Here is a 23,099-nt window from a genome sequence, read left to right as displayed (position 1 = left end):
TAACGGTGAGGAAAGATTTTACAGTGGGCAAGCGCTGACTAGTAATTAATTTATTAAGTGGTATTGTAAAAAATAAATAAATAAATGAGGTGCATTATTTTCAGTACAGTCCCTCTGTAATATAATAACAGCACACGAGAGCATGTGATTGCAGCTATGACCATTTCACAAAACCTATAAGGGAGGGTGAGTCTTTGAATTTTTGAAATGATAAATGAAGATGAAGGTCTCATACTGGCCTCAAGGTGGCGCTGTCGCTGGTTCCAACATGGTGCTGAAATGGAACGCAGAAACCGGAAACTGTGCAGGAAAGGGAATGAAGTAGAGAGGAGACATTGCTGGGAGTTGTGGTTGCGGTAAGATTTACGTTTTAAATCTTGTGTTCCATTTTTTTCCAGCTGGGAATAGCAGATATTTGTGCTGGTGTGATAGTTCGTGCTGGTTGGGTTAAAATGATAGAAATTGTAGACATACAATAATGGTCGTTCAGATTGACATACATTGAGCGTCTGCATGTCAGTTGATTTGCATAATATATTATTATTTTTATTTGAAGGGGTTTTTATTGTTGATTTATGGAGCTGCATATAGATGTATTATCTAAAGATTGCAGCTCCTGCTGTCTCCTCGCTCTCCTGTGTCCTCATGTATCCTGTCCGGAGCAGTGCTTTTCTATCCTGTCTGCCTTGCATGTGCAAGTTTAGGGGGGCGGATTACTGGTGCCCAGAATCTACACTGACCATATAGGGGGACACAGGAACTGACATTGCATCAGAACAAGAAATACTAGGAGGAGGTCCCTGCCCTTGTGAGCCTACAATCTAGAGGGTAGTCTGTTGGAGACATGAGGAAGTAAGCCTCCACTGCTATCCAGGGCCAGATTTGTACTTTTTGCCTCCCAAGGCCCACAGCTGCCCCCGTACCGAGAGCATCCTAAACCCCCCGCCTTTGCGTACATTTGAATACGGCGCTGGTAGACTTGGGCGCAGGATCCAGCTGTTAAATGGCTGGTCCTGCTTCTGCACAAGTCCGGGGCGTTTTAATTACTATTCCCCCTCCAGGCCGACATGGATAGTGGGGGAATGAAATAATTCGGCTTCCAGCGATTGCTGGAGGCCGAATTATTGTGTTTTTTAAACAACTTCGGCTCCGTCTTCTGACGGAGCCGACCTTCCTCACTGAGCGCCGCTATAGACTGATTCCTATTACAGTCTATGGCGGCGCTGGCTGCGCCCAAAGCTAGCAGCGCTGAAAAGCACTGCTCCGCCGCCTTTCCCCAGCAGGTATTAGATTGTAGGCTCCTCTGAGGACGGTTAGTGAAGTGATGGCAAGGATTATATTATAAAATATATATATATATTATATTATATTATATAGTGAAATGATGGCAGGTATTAGACTGTAAGCTCCTTGGTGAGCAGCACATTCGGTGAGTGACAGGCAGCTCAGCGATCAAGGTAAGTGCCAGTCCGCTGCCCCTACATCCCTTGAGTGCCAGATCCGGCTGATGGTAGCTGTTCACCGCTATGTGCAAACTCTGTGTAGCAGGATGAATGTTCGGCAGGCTAACTGCTACTGCCACCCTGCTGCCCACAGCCTGCCCCTTTCCTGGTGCACTAGGCCATGGCCTTTTTGGCCTTGCCTGAAATCCGGCCATGCTGCTACCTATAGCAAATTATAGGCTTGTTTGAACAGGTGTATTTTGAGAGAACATTTGAAGGTTTCCAGGCTCGAGCATGACAGACAGGCAGTGAAAGAGCATTCCAAAGGAGAGGTGATGCTCATGAGAAGACTTGATGTGGAAGTGAGAGATGGTGACCAAGCTAGAGGACAAGACAGTCTCCTGGGAGGAGCGAAGGTTCCGAGTGGGATGGTATCTGGGGACTAGTGAGGAAATGTAAGGAGGTGACAACTTATGAAGAGCTTTGTATGATAGGATGAGGAGTTTAAACTAGGTCATTTGTGTAATAGCAGATGGAGAGACTGGCAGAGAGGGACTGCCTCAGATGAGCAGGAGGAGAGGCTGATCATGCTATGTAACATACCAACCGGAACCTGATCCATCCACCTGCAGACTGACAGGGAGGAGGTGAGGACACAGCCACGGAGGAAGGGCTTGTTAGTGCAAAACAGTCATCGGGCTTCCCACTGATGCCCATACCCACTGTTAATGTGTACCTGAGCAAGAGAAAAAAAAGAATGTATACATATCTGGGACTTTCTCCAGCCCCCTTCAGGACGTTGGTTCCCTCGCCGTCCTTCTGGGCAACCTCGATCCTCTGCTAGCTGGTTCGGTAAATGCTTTAGTCAATGCATGTGCAGTAAGGCTGCGCTTGTGCCTCCATCACCCTCCTGATGCTGGGAGCATTGTATGCTTGCACAGTAGTACTGTGCAGACACAGAATGCTCTTGATGTGGTGTATACATGGCTGGGCCATGCATGCACTGTACGTGACAACTACAGGAATTAATGAGCCAGCTAGTGGAGGATCAATGCAGCCCAGGAGGAGGGCGCAGGAACCAAGTGCCTGAAAGAGGCTGGAGGAAACCCCCGGTATGTATGTATACTTTTTTGTTTTTCTTGTCTTGGGTTTCCTTTAAAGGGGAACTGAAGTAAGTATATGGAGGCTGCCTTATTTATTTCCTTTTAATCAATACCAGTTGCCTGGCAGCCCTGCTGGTTTATTTCTCTGCAGTAGTATCTGAATAACACCAGAAACAAGCATGCAGCTAGTCTTGTCAGATCTGACTTTAAAGTCTGAAACGCCTGATCTGCTGCATGCTTGTTCAGGGGCTATGGCTAATAGTATTAGAGGCAGAGGATCAGCAGGGCTGCCAGGCAACTGGTATTGCTTAAAAGGAAACAAACATGGCAGCCTCCATATACCTCTCTCTTCAGTTCCCCATTTTAAGGCTCTATTCTAACATGTGGACTGTTTTAATCTGCACTAACTTACTTGCTCATATGTCTGATGTAATAAACAGAATTCACAACTGCAGCAGTGCCAAGTACTCTTTTGATCTCTTGATATATAGGGAGGCAGACAGACAGGGAGGAGGTGAGCCTGGGTGAGACATGGCTCTGTGTATGCTCTGCTCCCCACTGTATGCTGTCCTGTTACCAGGCCTGCCTGTTGTCTGAGCCCTGTGTCCCCTGACACTGCTCCATGCTTTATCCATCTGCATGGCCTATTCCCAAGCAGGTCTGAGATGTGATCAGTGAGTAAAGCAGGTAATTTGGGAGCCACTTTAGTAAACTGGGTGCCACTTTGACACAAGGGGATAATTTGGGTGAATGTGGTGTCACAAGCAGGGCTGTGGAGTCGGTACAAAAATCTTCCGACTCCTCAGTTTATGAAACCACGACTCTGACTCCTCAGTTTATGAAACCACGACTCCAACTCCGGGTGCCCAAAATTGCTCCGACTCCACAGCCCTGGTCACAAGGCCGATCAGGAAACAGCCTGCAGTGTATGGGCAGCCAACAGATTTCTCTCTTAACAGATTTGATCAGAGAGAGATTTGTCTCTTGGTCGATCTGCTCATACATTGTGAGATGTATGGGCAACTTAAAGGTGTTAGTAAATGGCAGCCAGTGATTACTGAGCACCAGGCAGCTGGTAAGGAGGCCTCAGTAATGGACTTTGGACTGTATTCTGCATCAGACAGATAGCTAGTGACACCCCCCTGTTTTGTGACTCCTCCCCCTCGGCAGCTCTGTGCTACGAGCTGAATTAACCCCATCCCTCCCTTCTGTCCACTGCTGGAGAGGATAAGCTGAGGAAGTTATCACAGGTGTGTGGATTGCAGTGACAAGTCTGATGTTCAGCATGCAGCCCCAGAGCCGTATGTGGCCCTCCAGTACTTACTGTACTTACTGTGTGGTCCAGGAAGGCTTTGCACTATAGTCCATGAATAAGGTAATGTCCAGCTGTTGTAGCATCATGATTGTTATATGCACTTCTATGGCACCGTTTTATCTGCAGAGCTTCTCATGCTCTATTCTATGATTTGCAGATCCTTTGTTTTCAGAATGGACTTAGGTTACACAATATGCAAGTAATCCCTATAAGGTTCAGCCAGTATCCAGAGTCCAGCCTGCCAGTATAACTGCACACTCCTATCACTGTTTAGACCATTCTCCACATTAGAAGCATTGATTATTAGGGATGTGATCAGATAAAACATTAGCTATAATATGTACTCTTGCACACATCATGTATTTACATTTTTCCAAAGATGTGAGTGTTTTGTCCAATCAGGCCTGGTGCACACCAGAGGAGTTTTTCTGAGCGTTTTGAGTTTTTAAATCTGCTGCTAATGTTATCCTATGTGTCTGTGCACACTGGAGCAATGAGGTTTTGTAAAAAAAACCCATAGCATTACATTGGGAAGAGCTTTTAGGCCTAGTGCACACCGAGCGGTTTTTGGAGCGATCCGCCGGCCGCATCCGCCTGGAAAAACGCTTGGCTAATGTATTGCAATGGGATGGTGCACACCGGCGGTTTGAGGTTTTTGCCAAGCCGCAAACGCGCCTCCTGCTGCGCGTTTGCGGTTTTCGAAAGCGTTTCGTCCTCAATGTAAAGTATAGGAAAACCGCAAACCGCTCTGAAAAACGCTACTTTAGAGCGGTTTTCCAGGCATTTTTGTTACAGAAGCTGTTCAGTAACAGCTTTTACTGTAACAATATGTGTAATCTGCTACACAAAAACGCACCCAAAACCGCTAGGTATGTTTAGAAAACCTCTCTAAACATGCCTAGAATCGCTCTGAAATCAGCTCCCAAAACCGCTAGCATATTGCGGATCTGCTAGCGGTTTTGGTGTGCACTGGGCCTTAGAGGTTTCAAAAGCTCTTCCCAATGTAATGCTATGGGGTTTTTTACAAAACCTCATTGCTCCAGTGTGCACAGACACATAGGATAACATTAGCAGCAGATTTAAAAACTCAAAACGCTCAGAAAAACTCCTCTGGTGTGCACCAGGCCTCAGGCCCAGTGCACACCAAAACTGCTAGCAGATCCGCAATATGCTAGCTGTTTTGGGAGCTGATTTCAGAGCGATTCTAGGCATGTTTAGAGAGGTTTTCTAAACATACCTAGCAGTTTTGGGTGCGTTTTTGTGTATCAGATTACACATATTGTAACAGTAAAAGCTGTTACAGAACTCCTTCTGTAACAAAAACGCCTGGCAAACCGCTCTGAAGTAGCGTTTTTTCAGAGCGGTTTGCGTTTTTCCTATACTTTACATTGAGGACGAAACGCTTCCGAAAACCGCAAACGTGCAACAGGAGGCGCGTTTGCGGCTTGTCAAAAACCTCAAACCGCCAGTGTGCACCATCCCATTGCAATACATTAGCCAAGCGTTTTTACAGGCGGATGCGGCCGGCGGATCGCTCCAAAAACCGCTCGGTGTGCACTAGGCCTCAGTGTGATTTAGTTCTGCTGTTTCTTTTTATTCTTTTAACTGCAAGTTTAATTAGTGACTTGCAAGTGCTTTAGTCCGGTTTATATTAGATAACTGTATATCATTGCATCATACTGTCACAGTTGCAAAACCACACTCTGTCTTTTAAGCTATAAAGCAAAGCAGAAATAATGACCCTTTGAACCTTCCTGCAGTAAACCCTTATCTCAAGCTGTCTCTCAGTGTCTCTTGGCTGTTGAAGCTCTCCAGAAAACAGGACTATATTTGATCTAGTTGGTGGAATAGATCAGAGAAGCTCTATTGCATAGATAACTAAAGCTTTTTTTTTTTTTTTTTAACTCTTTCTGTACTGAAAACAATATGAGACTAAATTTCTCTGCTACTAATGTTCTATTTCTTAGCTGTACTACACATACAGTTCTTTATCTCATAAGTTTATTTTTGCTTCAGGTTTGCGTTAACCTCTTGAGCACCACAGTGTTAAACCCCCCTAAAGACCAGGCCATTTTTTTAAAAATAGGCCACTGCAGCTTTAAGGCCAAGTTGTAGGGCCGCACAACACAGCACACAAGTGATTCACCCCCCTTCTTCCCCCACCAACAGAGCTCTCTATTGGTGGGGTCTGATCACTCCCCGTGTTTGTTTGTTTTTTGATATATTTTTGTTATTTATTTTTTAATAAATATGCCTATTTCTTTTTTTTTTTCCCCCTCCCTCCCGGCGGTCAGCCAATCATGGCGATCGGCTGTCATAGGCTTCTGCCTTTGAGAGCCAATCTCTCTCTAGTGCCCCAGGGGGACAGCCATGGCACATGGCTTTCCCCAGTACAGCGCTACTGCAGATCACAGCGCTGTACAAGGTAATTAGACAGAGGTTTCGCTGTCTTACAGTCTCTAGAGCGGTGATCGCTGTTTGGAGACTGAAGGCAGAGCTCTGCTCTGACTACCAGCAGGAAATGCGCACGCAGCCTGCGCGCGATCTCCTGCACTGCGAGCCCCAAGGACCTTACCCTGATCGGCGGTAGGTGGTCCTGGGGCTGCCGCGCGCCCTTGCTCATTGGCGTGACGTAGTTAAAGCAGGAGCATTAGCCATACTATGCCAGGAAATAAACACATTTATAAGTAGATAACTACTTGTTCCACTTACATAACATCAACAGCTTCACACTGAACTGCACTCAGTGAGGAGCAGCAATGTGGGAGGGGTGATAACAAGCTTCCCCTCTCTCAATGTCTTTGGCGATGGCAAGAATAAAGCCAGTCTGACTGAGATAAGATTTATTACAGCAGAAACATTTCTGAATAGATTGGAGAGCTTGCACTGCAGGGTGAGGTTCCTGGCTGCACAATGTACAAAGAGCAGTGGGTAAGTGGAATTAGATTTTGTGGCTGGCAATCCCTCTTTAACCTCTCTGCAACCACTTAACGCCGATTGGCGGGCCGCAGAGTAGCTCCATTGTTCCTCCAGGATGCCATATGGCGTCACCTAGCGAGGAGCAAGATTGCAAGGGAGCTCGCGCTGAAATAGATGGCCGCAGTGATCAGCCTGCCAGCGGCTGATTAGTGCTGGCAGGCTGTGTTTTGTATTTCTAAAAAAATTAATAAATAATAATTCTAAATATCTATAGCGCTGTACAGAGTATATTGTCTTGTCACCAACTGTCCCTCTGATGGGTTCACAATCTAATCCCTGCCATAGCCATATATAAGTAAGGTAGTGTAGGGTCATTTTAGGAGGGGGGCAGGGGGGAGAGAGGGGGAGATAAAAGCATGTAAACAATATTAGGTCTTTTTTAACTAACCAAAAAAAAAGCAGAAATCAGATACCACCAAAAGAAAGGTCTATTAGTGAGAAGAAATGGAGGTAAAATTCATTTGGGTGCTAAGTTGAATGGCCGAGCAATAAACCGTTAAAGTTGTGAAGTGTTGAATTTGAAAAAAATGGCCTGGACACTAGGTGGGTATAAACCTTGGGTCCTCAAGTGGTTAAGAAACAATTTGATATATGCAATATTCATTCATTAGTGTCAATGTGCTAAACTTGGAATTCTCTGTTTTTGTGGGTTTAGAATGAAGAGGAGATGAATATAAAAGTTAAAGTGGAAGAAGAAGAGATGCATGTGAGTAGTAATCCACAGTATATGGAGGAAGGTGACATGATGAGGACAATAAAAGAGGAAGGAGAGACATCTGTGACGGGTGCCCCCCAGTCTACAGAGAGCAACGGCATCATAGTGACTATAAAGGTGGAAAAAGAAGATGCAGATGAGGGCGCAGAGATGAGAATTATTAAAGTAGAAGAATTTGCTATAGACATCAGCGCAGGTAAGTGAAGTGATGAAGCAGAAATGTTGGACACATTAATGTGTCTTCTATCAATATATATATATATATATATATATATAGAATGAGAAAAGTATTGAGCAGAGTTTTGGCCTACCAATTGGGAAACAATGGAAGTAAATGTTAAAAGTACTTCAAGTTACTGGGCCAAATCTGATGGATGAATCAGGAGCTAGCTGCATCGGAAAGGCACTGGCACTTGGAGCTAAGAGGTAACTGGAGTTGCAGAGCTAGGGTAGCAACCAGGAAGCAAGTGCAGACTCCAGAACTGAACACTGCTGATCCTTACTAGGCCCTTTATGCAGAGCAATGGAGCTGTGTTCTGATGACGTTGATGGGAGGTTGTTAGATAGCATCCTTGCTATCAGTAGGCCTTACTAGACTATTCTGCAGGAAATGACCAGGAGCTCCACAGTACAAACAGAGGGTGGAACGTCTTCAGTGCTAATATTCCTCAAAGACAAAGCAGCAATATTCAAGAGAAAAGAGTCACTGTCCTGCTCACATCTCCATCCTGGCACAAAAGGTTCTCGAGCCGCCTGAGGTTGGAAATTCGGCCTCCTTTTCCTCTACCCAAAAGACAGGACTTTCTGGTTTAGAGGCATCTTTTGCATCTCAAGCCAAAACTTTTCAGACTAGCAGTATGGATACTGAAAACAGAGTTGGAGGGGTGTCGCAGGACCCTAGGCAAAAAAGTACGGGAGACTAAAATGGGAGCCTAAATAGTGTAGTATGTTAGATAGGAAAAGCGTGAAGAAAGGAAATTCTAAATACTACTCACAAAGGAAGGTTGCAAAGGGGCAACCAACCGCAGGAAGCAGGTGGAGACAATGAACCCGACTCCACTCGGGGTGGTCCGGCCAGACCTGGATGTGGTCACTCTCCTTATGAAAAAGAATGCAATGTGGGTCGGCACCACCTAAGTGGTATAAAGCTCTTTATTCCTTGCAAGCAGTGACAGACGCTGTTTCAGGCTGAATAGCCTTTCCTCAAACTGCTACAAACAAACAGTGTGAAAACTAGCCACCTTAAATACACCCCCTAAAAGAGGGCGGAAACACTATGCGCGGACCTGATGGGAAACAATATAAACTTACCGATGTATGACGAGTGTCACCTCGGAAATACAGCAATCGGTATACCACATGCGGGTCAGGAAGTAATCCGCGTGTATAAGCGGATAAGAGTCATGCGCAGTGACACTCTATGCGCCACCAATCAATGAAGTGTGGTAACGCCGCTCAGCCAATACGGCTGGCGGCAAGGAGAAGTCCGCCCACACCACAAGTGAAAGGCCGCCAGCCAATGGGTGTCGATTGTGGCTACAATGCCACTCCTCCGCAACCAACGCGGAGAGATACACACCCTCAGTACCGCCCAACGGTCAGCTGGCGCCACACTGCCTCAATAAACCACACCGCTCGTCAAAACATGGCCGGCCTCCCCACGCCCCCCGTTGCTATGTAAACACAGCAACAGCAGGGGCTACAGTTCACCGGCCAATGCCATATGTTATTGACAAGTCGCATAATAAACACTCAGCAATTAACGCTGAGTATATACTAAAACCAAAACGAGCAAGGTCACCACCTCTATGTTGATATTAATAACTAAAAGCCTCACCACGCCCCCATTGCCAGATAACCATAGCAACCCTCAGGGTCAACGGCTCACTGGCAAAAAGCCACTAAGAGAATGTTAAAACACCCTGCTCCGCATGTGTATATACAAAAACAACGATTGCAATTAGGTAATAAGTAAGAAGTAAAATTACTTACGATCAACTCCCATCAAGTCCGCCTAGCAAAATTTCTAAAAACATCAGAGCATATGTGGAATAATCTATAAATAAATACAGAGAACAATATAAGATAACAGCACCAGATATCAAGAACACAATGAATTAGATGCAAAACCGTAGGTCATATTCCCTATTAAGTCCCCCCGCCCCCATGGTACCCAACTTCCTAATCCAAAACGCCTCTTTGCGTAATAATGCTTTGTCCCTATCCCCACCTCTCCAATTGGATGGAACACTATCAATGACCGTTACCCTCAGTTGAGATACTGAGTGTCTATATTCATGAAAGTGATCCGCTACTGCCAGAGTGCATGACATGTTGCGGATATTGGACTTATGAGACGCTATTCTATCCTTTAGACGCTGAGTGGTCTTGCCTATATAGGCAAGGCCACATGGGCATTTCAACATATAGATAACAAAAGAAGAGTCACAATTGTACAGTCCATGTATCCTAAGTGGGGCACACAATGAAGGATGTGACACAGTATCTCCCCTTATGACACTATTGCACATGTGGCAATTGAGACAGGGATACATACCACGCCGTGTGGTGTTGGGACCACTGCGTTTGATTTTTTTAGTCTTAATCTTATCACGAACCGTGGGTGCTCGTTTAAAAGACATCAGGGGTGGGTACCTGAATTCTGGAACTGACGGGAGTCCATCCCTGAGTATATGCCAATGTCTGCGGATGATCTGTGAGATCCCATCACTGCAAACATTGAAAGTAGAAACGAATGGTAACCTTGGGCCTATTCTCCTGGCACCACTCCCTGTCTTAGGCCTGAGACTGTGTTCAGGATAGCCACGTGTCTTAAACTTTTCCATCATCTCACGCCCACGCGCATGCCTCACCTGGTCACTGCTGACAATCCTATTAACCCGTGATAATTGGCTACACGGAATGCCATCCTTGGTGCTCTTGGGGTGGAAACTCTTATAATGCAGGACCGAATTGCGATCCGTCTCTTTTACAAACAAGTCGGTGTTTAAACCCCCGTCACCAATGGATACTAAAACATCCAGAAATGGGACACTTGTACTGTCAGCATGTACCGTGAGGCGCACGTGGGCGCAAGAGGCATGGAGCTGAGACACGAACCTATGTAGCTCACTTAGTGGCCCCCTCCATACGCAAAAGATATCATCTATAAATCTCCACCAGCACAAAGCGTGCTGGTGGAACAACGTATTCGTATAAACAAAGGCCTCTTCAAAGAGGCCCATGAAAAGGTTTGCGTAGGAGGGGGCCACATTAGAGCCCATCGCCGTACCACGGCGCTGTAAATAATATGCACCTGAAAAAGAAAAATAATTAAACTTCAACACAATTTCCAAAAGGGCAACAGCAAATCTGCGCTGTTCCAACGTTAGGTCCGTGCTCGTCATCAGATACCAATCAACCGCCTCTACACCTCCATCATGTGGGATGGAGGTGTAGAGGCTCTCCACATCCATTGTAACCAAAATGATACCATCATTATCTATAGACAACCCCCGCAACTTGTCCAGAAACATAGATGTATCCTTGAGATATGAAGGAATATTTTGCACAATCGGCTGTAACAGGCCATCCAAAAACTTGGCGATGGGTACAAAAATAGACCCAATACCCGCCACGATAGGTCTTCCAGGTGGCCTGTCAAGCCTTTTGTGAATCTTTGGTAGAATATATAATTCGGGTGTGACGGGATGATCTTCCCTAAGGAATTGAAACAAACCCAAATCAATAAGACCTTTTTGTAATGCTTCATTTAATATTAGATCTATTTTGTTGCGAATCATATTAATGGGATCAAAAGCAATGGGTTCATACACAGCCAAATCGGTTAACTGGCGATACACCTCAGCCTCATACATACTAGTATCCATTACCACCACTGCCCCACCCTTATCAGCAGGGCGGACAGTGATGGCTGGATTATTTTGTAGCAAATTGAGGGCCCTGCGCTGAGACAATGTCAAATTATGCTGTACACCATATGTGCCTTTAGCAAACGAACACTCCAGTTTCTTAAGGTCCTCCTGGACCTTATTGGCAAAAGCATCAATCACAGGATGACTAGGTGGAATAAAGGAACTGGGATTACGCAGCCCCAAAGACTTGAGTTCAAACCGACCCTCCACCGGATTGGCAGTAGTAGGAAATTGTGGAAGAGTTGAAAAAAAACTGTTTGAGCTTGATAGTTCTGAAAAAACGGTACAGTTCCTGATCAAGTGTGAAAAAATCTGGGAAATTCGTCGGGCAGAATGACAGGCCCAGCTCTAATACATCCGTCTCATCCCTAGACAGGCAGTACGAGGATATATTGACCACAAGGGAATGCTCTACTTCCTTGGTCTCAGGATCCGAGGACTGGCTTGCTGGGGTGGTCTCTTTGCCCCTCCTGCGCCTGCGGCCGCCCCTCCGTCTCCTCCTGCTGCTCCCACGTTTGGGGAGACATCCGAATCGACATCGGAAGAATCAGAAGGGAATAATAGGGAATATGACCTACGGTTTTGCATCTAATTCATTGTGTTCTTGATATCTGGTGCTGTTATCTTATATTGTTCTCTGTATTTATTTATAGATTATTCCACATATGCTCTGATGTTTTTAGAAATTTTGCTAGGCGGACTTGATGGGAGTTGATCGTAAGTAATTTTACTTCTTACTTATTACCTAATTGCAATCGTTGTTTTTGTATATACACATGCGGAGCAGGGTGTTTTAACATTCTCTTAGTGGCTTTTTGCCAGTGAGCCGTTGACCCTGAGGGTTGCTATGGTTATCTGGCAATGGGGGCGTGGTGAGGCTTTTAGTTATTAATATCAACATAGAGGTGGTGACCTTGCTCGTTTTGGTTTTAGTATATACTCAGCGTTAATTGCTGAGTGTTTATTATGCGACTTGTCAATAACATATGGCATTGGCCGGTGAACTGTAGCCCCTGCTGTTGCTGTGTTTACATAGCAACGGGGGGCGTGGGGAGGCCGGCCATGTTTTGACGAGCGGTGTGGTTTATTGAGGCAGCGTGGCGCCAGCTGACCGTTGGGCGGTACTGAGGGTGTGTATCTCTCCGCGTTGGTTGCGGAGGAGTGGCATTGTAGCCACAATCGACACCCATTGGCTGGCGGCCTTTCACTTGTGGTGTGGGCGGACTTCTCCTTGCCGCCAGCCGTATTGGCTGAGCGGCGTTACCACACTTCATTGATTGGTGGCGCATAGAGTGTCACTGCGCATGACTCTTATCCGCTTATACACGCGGATTACTTCCTGACCCGCATGTGGTATACCGATTGCTGTATTTCCGAGGTGACACTCGTCATACATCGGTAAGTTTATATTGTTTCCCATCAGGTCCGCGCATAGTGTTTCCGCCCTCTTTTAGGGGGTGTATTTAAGGTGGCTAGTTTTCACACTGTTTGTTTGTAGCAGTTTGAGGAAAGGCTATTCAGCCTGAAACAGCGTCTGTCACTGCTTGCAAGGAATAAAGAGCTTTATACCACTTAGGTGGTGCCGACCCACATTGCATTCTTTACTACAGAGGACCCCAAGAGGCACTGGGGTTGGGGTCTGGGCACACCGTTTGGATTCATTGGTGCTCCTACTGCTTGACATTTTGGTCACTCTCCTTATGGAAAGTGACAGTAAACCTCTGTGGTAAGGACCACAGGTGTTCTGTCTCAACCTCTACAACAGGGGACGTTGGGGGTAAGTTAAGCACAGTTAAAGGGAAAGAGGCACCCTTGTATGTATAAAGTGCCCAATGGCCAACAGTGCCAATTAGAACAAAAACCAGTAGCAAAGGGAGCGCTATTGGTTTTTCTTGTAATTGGCACTGTAATTGGCCTGAGGAAGCAGGCTGAGACCCACGAAACGCATTGTCTGTACTTAATAAAATTCTTTGTTCATACAAGTAATTCGTTATTGAGGTAAGCCGCTTCGCCTTTTTCAATTTTTAACTGGTTTTAATCCATTTTATAAATACCAGGGCACCTCTTTCCCTTTAACTGTGGATACTGAAAAGGCTTAAGGGCAGGGGTCTTTCGGAAAGGGTCATCAATACTATCCATAATTATCACAAACCTGTCACCCAAAAGATATACATGAAGGTCTGGATGGTGTATAGCTTTTGTTGTTTATTCTAGGCCGCAGAGTGTCCTAAGTTCTGCTTTTGAATTTTTTCAGCATGGCCTAGGCAAAAGCCTCGCCTTGAGTACTCTCAGGGCCCTTTCACACTGGTGCGGTGCGTCAAATTGATGCACTGCTACAGCAGCCTAATGTAACCCTATGGGGAAGTTCATACCACATTGCAGTATGCTGCGCCAGAAGTGCCTAATCTAATGCTAATGCAGAACTACGTTACCAAGCGGTATCCATGGCGATCTGCGTCAGCCCGGAAGTCATGTTACTCTATGGCAATGCAGTTTTTTTTTTTAAAACGAAGTCTTTGCGACGTTGTGGCACGCATGCATGGAAGCGTATTTTTACAATAATATTTCTGCATACCCGAAGCAGGAAGTGACTGCAAGCGCGCGCAACTTCCTGCTTGGCTGGTGGCCAGACAGGGAACACTGTGTACTAACATGGTGTTCCCTGAAGGCCTGTTTTTGGCGATGCAGTGCTCCGAGCGTGATGCACCGCACCACGGACTCTGGTTTACAGTGTGAAGTGCTCCCAGTCCTTTTAGGTTGGCATCTAGGCAGGGCTTTTTATCAAGGCAGTCATTTGGATTGGCCTAGTGAAGCAAAAGGTTTTTCCTCAGTGGGCTCTCTCCCTGGTCCTTAATTATCTTACCAAACAGCTCTTTGAACCTGTCTCCAACATTGACATTAAAGTAATACTATCGATTGAAGCATTTTTTTTTAAATGCTGTATGTTAGGGCACACATTACTACAAGTACTAGGAGCAGTTTCCTTTCACACACAGCTCTGCCTCTCTGCTGTAAAGGGCTAGACCTTATCCCTGCACGGGAGGGGGGGGGGGGGGTGCTATCAACTCCTCAGTGTATAGTTTATTTATCCCTTTGCTGAAACAATCTTATTCAGATTGGGGTAAGGGGTTAAATATTCCAGCAATGTGTGTTTCTTGTCTTCTCTTCTCTGACTGATAAAGATACTGATTATGCCTTTGTAAACAGAGTCTCTCCCTCTCAGCAGCCTAGGAAGTAGATGCAGCCTGGAGTGCATCATCATCACAAACCAGTCACTCAGTCAGTCAGGAATAGTGTACAGTATATATAATACACATCTCCCTCTTTCAGCAATATTACAGCTCGTCTAGTTACCATCTCTTATTTATTCTTCATTTATTAAAGTCTTCAAATTGCGGACATATCGTGCGGATATCCAGTCCATGAATGCATGGAACCGACACTGAGAGCCTTCTCTTTACTTTATACAGATTGCGATGTCTTTTGATTTTGGCTCATTGGATGTTTTTATACAGTGTGCCTCTGAGGAAGCGGCTTTTGGCCGTGAAACACGTGTCAGGCTGTCTTATGTGTGACTTGGCACGATATGTCCGCAATTTGAAGACTTTAATAAATGAAGAATAAATAAGAGAACATTGTTTCCAAGAAGACCCCTATTGTGTGCTTGTTTTTGATATTGATTGTTGTAAATATCAAGAGGTGGAACAAAACCATTTTATTGTGGTGATAGTCGTCTAGTTAACTGTTACCTCCTCAGATCAGCCTCATCCTCCTCCTGTCTCCTGCATGCTGTGACACAGCGAAGTACATTTGTGAGCTGTGTGAGGAATGAAGGATGATTTTTAAGCAGGGAGAGAGCTAGAGAGAACTGGGTGAACAAATCCCCCTAGCACTAGTGGTATGTGTACCCTAATATAGAGTATTAAAACAAAAAGGTGTTTTAATCTATAGTATTCCTTTAAGCTTCTCACAGAGGCGTAGCTACAATCCATGGGGCTCCCCAGCAAAACTTGAATGCCCCCCCCCCATGTTCACTTTTCCTTTGCCTAGCTTTGATGACCCTCACAGCCTCGGGCCCATCTTACAATGGTCATAAACCAAGTGTGGACATCATTATCTGCACACCCATTACAATTATAGCTACAAAAATGGCTTATGCTGGCAATTTCTTCAGATTAGTTCAGATTAATCTTCAGACCCTTTTCTGTCAATCTTTCTGGATAGAGTCGTCTTGGTCTTGTCACACTGTAATGGATCACAGAGTGTTGTCCTTCCCTCCTTCTGTGACAGAGAGGCTGAGTGCCATTGTCTTGATTGTTTTTAGATGGGCCCTATTGATCACCTTTCTAAAACTAGAGAGTTTAGACACATGACCCTCTGTGCATGCACAGTAAACCAGCTGTATCTCACCCACATGCATGCTCGTGCCCCACTAAAATAGTCATAAGATGGGGACCAGGGCCATGTGTGCTTGTGCAAGACTGTAAACAGTGTCAGCATGTTGCAGATCCACATGATGGGCCTGCCCCCCTTAAAGGCGGAACATTATGCTGTACTGTTTTGAAGAGAAGAAGCAGGGAGGATAAGTAAATCAAAACCCCTTTGTTACTGCTTCCACTCTCCATCAAAAAAGGAGAGTCTTTTTTTCAGGAATAGTAAAAGTGGATACCGAAGTAGCATTTTGCTTTCTGCATTTGACCAGGTCTTTTATGTTCTCTGTTGTTCTTTCTCCATCCTTCAAAAATATCATATTCCCACAAATAAGGTACATATTGTATACTGTACACTATAGAAAGGCCCATCTCCATTCCTCAGTATAACATCATATTCCCAAGAAATACGGAGGAGATACTGTACACCATATGAAAGGCCCATCTCCATTCCCCAGTATAACATCATAGCACCAACAAATGAGGAGGAGATACTGTACACCATATGAAAGGCCCATCTCCATTCCTCAGTATAACATCATAGCACCAACAAATGAGGAGGAGATACTGTACACCATATGAAAGGCCCATCTCCATTCCTCAGTATAACATCATAGTACCAACAAATGAGGAGATACTGTACACCATATGAAAGGCCTATCTCCATTCCTCAGTATAACATCATAGTACCAACCAATGTGGAGGAGATACTGTACACCATATGAAAGGCCCATCTCCATTCCCCAGTATAACATCATAGCACCAACAAATGAGGAGGAGATACTGTACACCATATGAAAGGCCCATCTCCATTCCTCAGTATAACATCATAGCACCAACAAATGAGGAGGAGATACTGTACACCATATGAAAGGCCCATCTCCATTCCTCAGTATAACATCATAGCACCAACAAATGAGGAGGAGATACTGTACACCATATGAAAGGCCCATCTCCATTCCTCAGTATAACATCATAGTACCAACAAATGAGGAGATACTGTACACCATATGAAAGGCCTATCTCCATTCCTCAGTATAACATCATAGTACCAACAAATGAGGAGGAGATACTGTACACCATATGAAAGGCCCATCTCCATTCCTCAGCATGACTACATGTTCCCAACAAAAGAAGTAGAGCTCCATCTCTGTTCCTTTTGGGTTTGAGAATAACGCATAGAGATGGTAAAATTACAGATTAGATATACCTCTAATATAATTTTTCTCCCAACAGATGGACACAGTTTCGGGAACATGTCAGAGGGACACCTTCTGGTACATCCACATTATAATGGAGAAGATAATGGCATCACACAGACTCCTCCTGGAGTGAATATGCTTGGCCCAGCAGAGAGCTCACTATATCTTGCTGATCCGGAGGCATCTTTTGGTAGATCACATCTTGTTACTCAAAATATCCATTCTAGAATTCCCAGTGCTGACAGGTCACATGACTGGTGTAATGCTCAGGCTCCTCCCCCTCATACTATAAGAGACAGAGATGATGAGATATTTCCATGCTCAGATTGCGATAAATGTTTTACAACTTATAATGACTTCCTTACACACCAGAAAAGTCATGTGGGGGAGCTAACTTTTGCATGTTCAGAGTGTGGGAAACTATTTACATCTGACACTAAACTTATTAATCACATGAAGAAGTGTCACACAGGTGAAGGGCCTTTTTCTTGCTCAGTTTGTAGAAAAGTTTTTGTTTATAAAAAGTGTTTTCTTGAGCACCAGAAAACTCACACTCAGGACAGACGTGAGCAGTCCTTTTCATGCACAGAGTGTGGGAAGGTATTTACATCTAACTTTAATCTTGTTAATCATTGGAGGTGTCACACAGGTGAGCGTCCTTTTTCATGTTCAGAGTGTGGGAAAAGTTTTGCGCAGAAAGGAGCCTTAGACAGACACCAGAGAAGTCACACAGGAGAGCGACCTTTTTCATGCTTGGAGTGTGGGAAAGGCTTTGCTGCAAGATGTGATCTTGCTAAACACCAAATAAGGCACACAGGATTGTACCCCTATCGTTGTTCAGAGTGTGGGAAAGGTTTCACTCATGAAGAAAGTTTTGTTAAACACCAGAGAACTCACACTGGTGAGCGTCCTTTTTCATGTTCGGAGTGTGGGAAAGGTTTTGCTGCAAGAGGCGATCTTGTTAAACACCAGATAAGGCACACAGGAGTGTACCCCTTTTTTTGTTCAGAGTGTGGGAAAGGCTTCACCCACGGGAGAAATTTCGTTAGACACCAGAGAAAACACACAGGTGAGCGTCCCTTTTCATGCTCTGAGTGTGAAAAAAGTTTTGCTGTGAAAGCAGAACTTCTTCGACACCAGATACAGCACACAGGAGTATATCCCTTTTCATGTGCAGAGTGTGGGAAAGCATTCATGTATAAAAACTCTCTTCTTATACACCAGAAAACTCACACACGTGATCCACGTAAGCAGTCATTTTCATGTTCAGTGTGTAGGAAAGTTTTTGTTTATGAAAAGTCTTTTCTTGAGCACCAGAAAACTCACACGCCTGAGCAGTCATTGTCATGTTCAGAGTGTGGGAAGTGTTTCACTCAAATGGAGGATCTTCATACACACAAAGCAATTCACATAGCTGCACGTCCTTTCTCATGCTCAGTGTGTGGTAAAAGGTTTAGACGTAGTAAAAATCTTTCCAATCATCAGAAAATTCACACAGAGGAGCATCATTATTCTTGTCCAGACTGTGGGAAACATTTTATACGTAAGCAGGCTCTTCTTCTGCACCAGAGAATACACACAGCGATGAGCCCATTTTCATGTTCAGAGTGTGGGAAAACCTTCAGTCGAAAAGCATACGTTAGTCAGCATCTGAGAATTCACACTGGAGAGCGGCCATTTACATGTTCAGAATGTGGGAAAACTTTCACTCACAAACAGTCTTTTATTGTGCACCAGAAAATTCACACCGCAAAGCGCCCATTTCATGTTTAGAGTGAGGGGAAAACTGTTGTTTGTAAACAAGCTCTTTGTGGACACCAGACAGGTCACAGGGTGACCAGCCAGTTTCATGTTCAGAGTATGGGAAAACCTTCAGTCAACATGCTTGTTCAATACTTGAGAAATCGCACAGGAGAGAATCCTTTTACATGTTCTGCATGTGTAAAGAGTTATTGTAGTAGACCACTCCTTTGCAAACACCATAAAACTGGTGTGGGAAAGTTATTTATAAGAAGATTCTTGTTGTGTATACAACAAAAAGAAAGCCTCATCAAAGAATCTCAGTAGGTGACCGCAGCTAAAGGTACATACACATGTCTGATATTTCCGAACGACTTATCGTTCAAACCGGTCATTTGATCGACAGTTTAGAGTGTGTACGAACAATCGTTAGACCAATAGCAGGAGTTTCGACTGATCCGCTTGGCGGATCCGTGTACTAACTGTCGTTAAAACGACAGTTAGGTCCATACATGTGTTCAAATGGTGTGTTGTTTGAAAGTTTATTAGTTTGACACTAATAGACTTTCAAACAACAAGTCGTTTGATCTAGTCCGTTGTGCTATCAAGTCCATTGACCAGACAAACAACATGTAAATTAGCTAGCTGTAATTAGCATTTGAAACGTTTTGTCATCTGTGTACAAGGAGTCTAAACGACTTTTAGTTTTAGAAGTCGTTCAATCGCCCGGTTTGAACGTCAATCGGGCGTAAAATCAGACGTGTGTATGCACCTTAATGCTGGGAATACACGGTTCATTTTTGAGCCATTTAGATGGCTCAATAGATAATTTCCGATTTCCCGTTCGATCGTTTCACTGCTCGATTTCTCATAGAGGTGAATAGAAAAATGAACGGAAGATAAGAGAATCTACTGCAGAATCGAACGGCAAAAACAGGCGCAGAATCAAGCGGCAGAAACGAACTGTATATTCCCAGCATAAGAGAGAACAGCGTCCAAAGTTCAAAAGATACTGTATATAAACAAATCAGCGCAGATCAAAACAAATCCAATCCAGAACTTTCCACTGTGCTAAACTATCAATGGTCACCAAACATAGATTTGTGTCCCAACACCAATCAAAAGATAAGGAGACGGGAGATAGCTTTCATCCTTTTAACCTGATGCTTGCCATCAAACACACGCATTCTTATCTCCATGTACTCATGTTCTGGGCCCCGTGTGTAAGTGCTCTTTTATGTTTTTATTTGGTTTCATAATTTTAAAATAGGGTAGTCTACACTTAACATTGCTGCTTGTTATCTTTTATGGTATGCTCTCTATACCATGCTGACTTTATGTGGAGGAGGACATTATACAGTTGAGCTTGGAGGACCCACATGACCACCTGGGATACAACAAGCCTTAACACAACCTTATAACTTGGGTTGTATGTGGCTGGTAAGCCTTACGCCTTTGATTGGTGTCAGGACTCACATCCATGAGTGGAGACCATTAATAGATTTGCACAGTGGCAATGTCTTATTTGGTTTTGCTTTGACCTGCACTGATTTGTTTATTTAAAAATCTTGTTGTGCACCAAAGATCTCACACAAACGAGTGGTGTTTTTATGTAAAGAGTTTGGGAATGTTTTCAATTCAGAGGAAATTTGATTGCGCATAAGAAGGGGTATACTCACTAACATATATACTGGAGGACAGCAGTGCCTAAAGTGATACTGTATAAAATATGTGCTTAGTAAAGGGAAGTGTGAATAGATAGGATGGATGATAACTTGTTGTATGTTTTACTTTTTTATAGTCTAAGCAAGTGGCTTCATGTTGTAAGTCACTGAATTGTGAATTTGGTTACAGGAAGTAAAGGTATGTATTGATACTATAGTTTCCTCCGTTAGTCTGTGTGAGAATTATTTCTTACACAGAATTAAAGAACAACTGAAGTGAGAGGTATATAGAGGCTGCCATATTTATTTCCTTCTAGACAATACCAGTTGCCTGGCTGCCCTGCTGATCTACTTGGCCGCAGAAGTGTCTGAATAAGACCAGAAACAAGCATGCAGCTAATCTTGTCAGATCTGACAATAATGTCAGAAACGCCTGATATGTTGCATGCTTGTTCAGGGTCTATGGCTAAAAGTATCAGAGGCAGAGGATCAGCAGGGAAGCCGAGCAACTGGTATTGCTTACAGTAAATAAATATGGCAGCGCAGAGCATAGAATATCAGGCTGCTATGGGTCTACAGGTAACCCAGAACAAGACTTGTTCAGAGAGACCTAAAACTGCTCATTACCGCTAACCCAGGGCTTGTTGTGTGGAAAGTATAGGAGATGCTGCCTCTAGCAATCAGTTATTGTTCTTGGTTCATTTTCAAACCAAAACTGTAAAAATGACAGCTGGAAGCAGGAAAAGAAGTTCAGGGGAACCAGAAATCCTTCTTGTGTACATGGAGATAGCAAATGCAGAAGCAACACACATGTCCACTTCTTGTGATCAACCTCAGAAGTCAGATATTTCCAACATGAATACTAAAGCATATAGCTCACAAGAATTGAAAGCTAGAGTCCTATCATCAGTCACCTTTATTATCTTCTGATGTGTTCCAGTACTGCTGTGTAATGTGTGTCTGTATCTCACACCTCTATGTACAGTCTCTATGGGAAGGGATGCGGCACTAAATGCTATTTAGCAGGAGAATATGTAATAATGGTGAGCATGTGCTCACAGTAAGTAAACAGTTCAACTAACAGAACATAAAAACAAGGAACACCAAGAGCCCCAATAATGTAATATGTACTGGTAAATAGTTACTAGATAGAGTAAATATTAATACTCACAAACCAGGGTTACTATTAGGCAACCACTGTAAAAGCAGGTGGGGAGATTTTCCTGACCCCACTCAGGAATAAGAAGTTGCTCTGTGTAGATGAGAAAAAGGGGGTTCAACCCTCCACCCAGGGTGGACTCAATATTATGCAGGAGAACAGAGGTGCCAAAAGGATAAAAGGAAGCTAAATGAGCTTAAAAAACCAAATTGGTAAATAGAGGAGGTAGTGGTGGACTTACCTCCTCCAAGTAGACACACAATGACTGTAGTAAAGACAGTCAATATATTTTATTTATGAACTCCAAATATGCAACGCGTTTTGCAGGTTTGATCCCGCTTCATCAGGCAATAACAACGGAGCAATAGCATATGTGGTCAGTAGAAGAGGTGCCTGGCTCCTCTATTTACCAAGCTTCCTTTTATCCTTTTGGTGCCTCTGTTCTCCTGCATAACAACTAACAGAACAGAACACAGCATCCAATTGTTTATTACAAAATACAAACCATTACCAGTGGCAATATCACATCACACCAGCAGCAGATAAAAGGGGTATCTGGCCTAACAGCTGATGCACCTGGGATCTCAGTTTCATGACCAAAACCTTTATTAATGTACAAGCTGAGCTATTATGTATTGTCTGTATCCTCGCATTCTCCATTGCACTGCATGTACTCTGTGCTGTGTGATGTGGGGTGCTGCTGCATAAGTCAGTAGTGATCATGGAAGTGCATGCCTTTTACCTTTATTAAGCACATTAATGCTCCTGTTACACGGACAGGCCTCTCTTGTATCGCCTTCAGCTGCCTGCCTGAAAGAGACCTCACACTGTTGGTTTTCCCTGAGTACTGTGTGTAGAAGGCTGATAATGACTAGGGAGTCTTACTTGTTACTGTGGACCTCAAACAAGATGGAGTTAGCTCAGAGGGTCCTGTGGTATGCGAGGTGCTTCAATATCTCTGATGCCCTCAGAGAATAGAGCAGTATATTGTTTGGTGTACTCAGTGTTTTAATACCCTCTGTTGTCATTACTGCTGTGTTTTTTCCTTCTGTATAATTTTGCTTTGTTGTTGTACTTCTGTAGAAAGATGGAATGATAATAAAAGAACAGATGTGTGGTTTTCCTTTTGTGTGTGACTTGTGTCATTGCTCAGTGTGATGGTGTCACCCTCTTCTGCACACAGATCCCCTCCTGATCACACACACATTCCAGTGGCCACCTGCAATGACTCTGATATGTCACTACCACAATCACACAGGGATGTACCAAGTTACACACTCACAGGGGAATGCCTGGCAAGGCACTGACAGCACTGGGCTTGGTATAATAATAATAATAATAATAATAATTGAACATTTGTATAGCGCTTTTCTCCTGTCGGACTCAAAGCTCTCAAGTGCTGCAGCCACTGGGAC

The 23,099-nt window shown here is 44.1% G+C and overlaps 1 protein-coding gene across 2 annotated transcripts; it reads left to right on the top strand.

The window, feature by feature from the left end:
• Positions 1-305: 305 nt before the first annotated feature.
• LOC137534716 (zinc finger protein 84-like) lies at positions 306-22,796 on the top strand. 2 transcript variants are annotated; one of them, XM_068256333.1, is made up of 3 exons: positions 306-356; positions 7,495-7,750; positions 17,156-22,796. In XM_068256333.1, exons 2-3 carry the CDS (start codon positions 7,507-7,509, stop codon positions 18,892-18,894), a joined length of 1,983 nt encoding a protein of 660 aa, XP_068112434.1. In that variant the 5' UTR covers positions 306-356; positions 7,495-7,506; the 3' UTR covers positions 18,895-22,796. The 2 variants fall into 2 exon arrangements, with proteins under 2 accessions (XP_068112434.1, XP_068112435.1); XM_068256334.1 differs by lacking the exon at positions 306-356 and adding an exon at positions 2,037-2,089.
• The last annotated feature ends 303 nt before the right edge of the window (positions 22,797-23,099 follow it).

This window comes from Hyperolius riggenbachi, chromosome 10 (genome assembly GCF_040937935.1).
Source record: "Hyperolius riggenbachi isolate aHypRig1 chromosome 10, aHypRig1.pri, whole genome shotgun sequence".
Lineage (NCBI taxonomy): Eukaryota > Metazoa > Chordata > Amphibia > Anura > Hyperoliidae > Hyperolius > Hyperolius riggenbachi.
The sequence above is the reverse complement of the archived record's forward strand: the minus strand, read 5'-3'. Positions and strand labels throughout refer to the sequence as shown.

Bases quoted from the DNA above. Each gene is read 5' to 3' on its own strand.
- LOC137534716 (XM_068256333.1), top strand. From the start codon at position 7,507: ATGAATATAAAAGTTAAAGTGGAAGAAGAAGAGATGCATGTGAGTAGT. The intron at 7,751-17,155 runs GTAAGTGAAGTG...TTCTCCCAACAG, and splicing joins TGCTATAGACATCAGCGCAG to ATGGACACAGTTTCGGGAAC.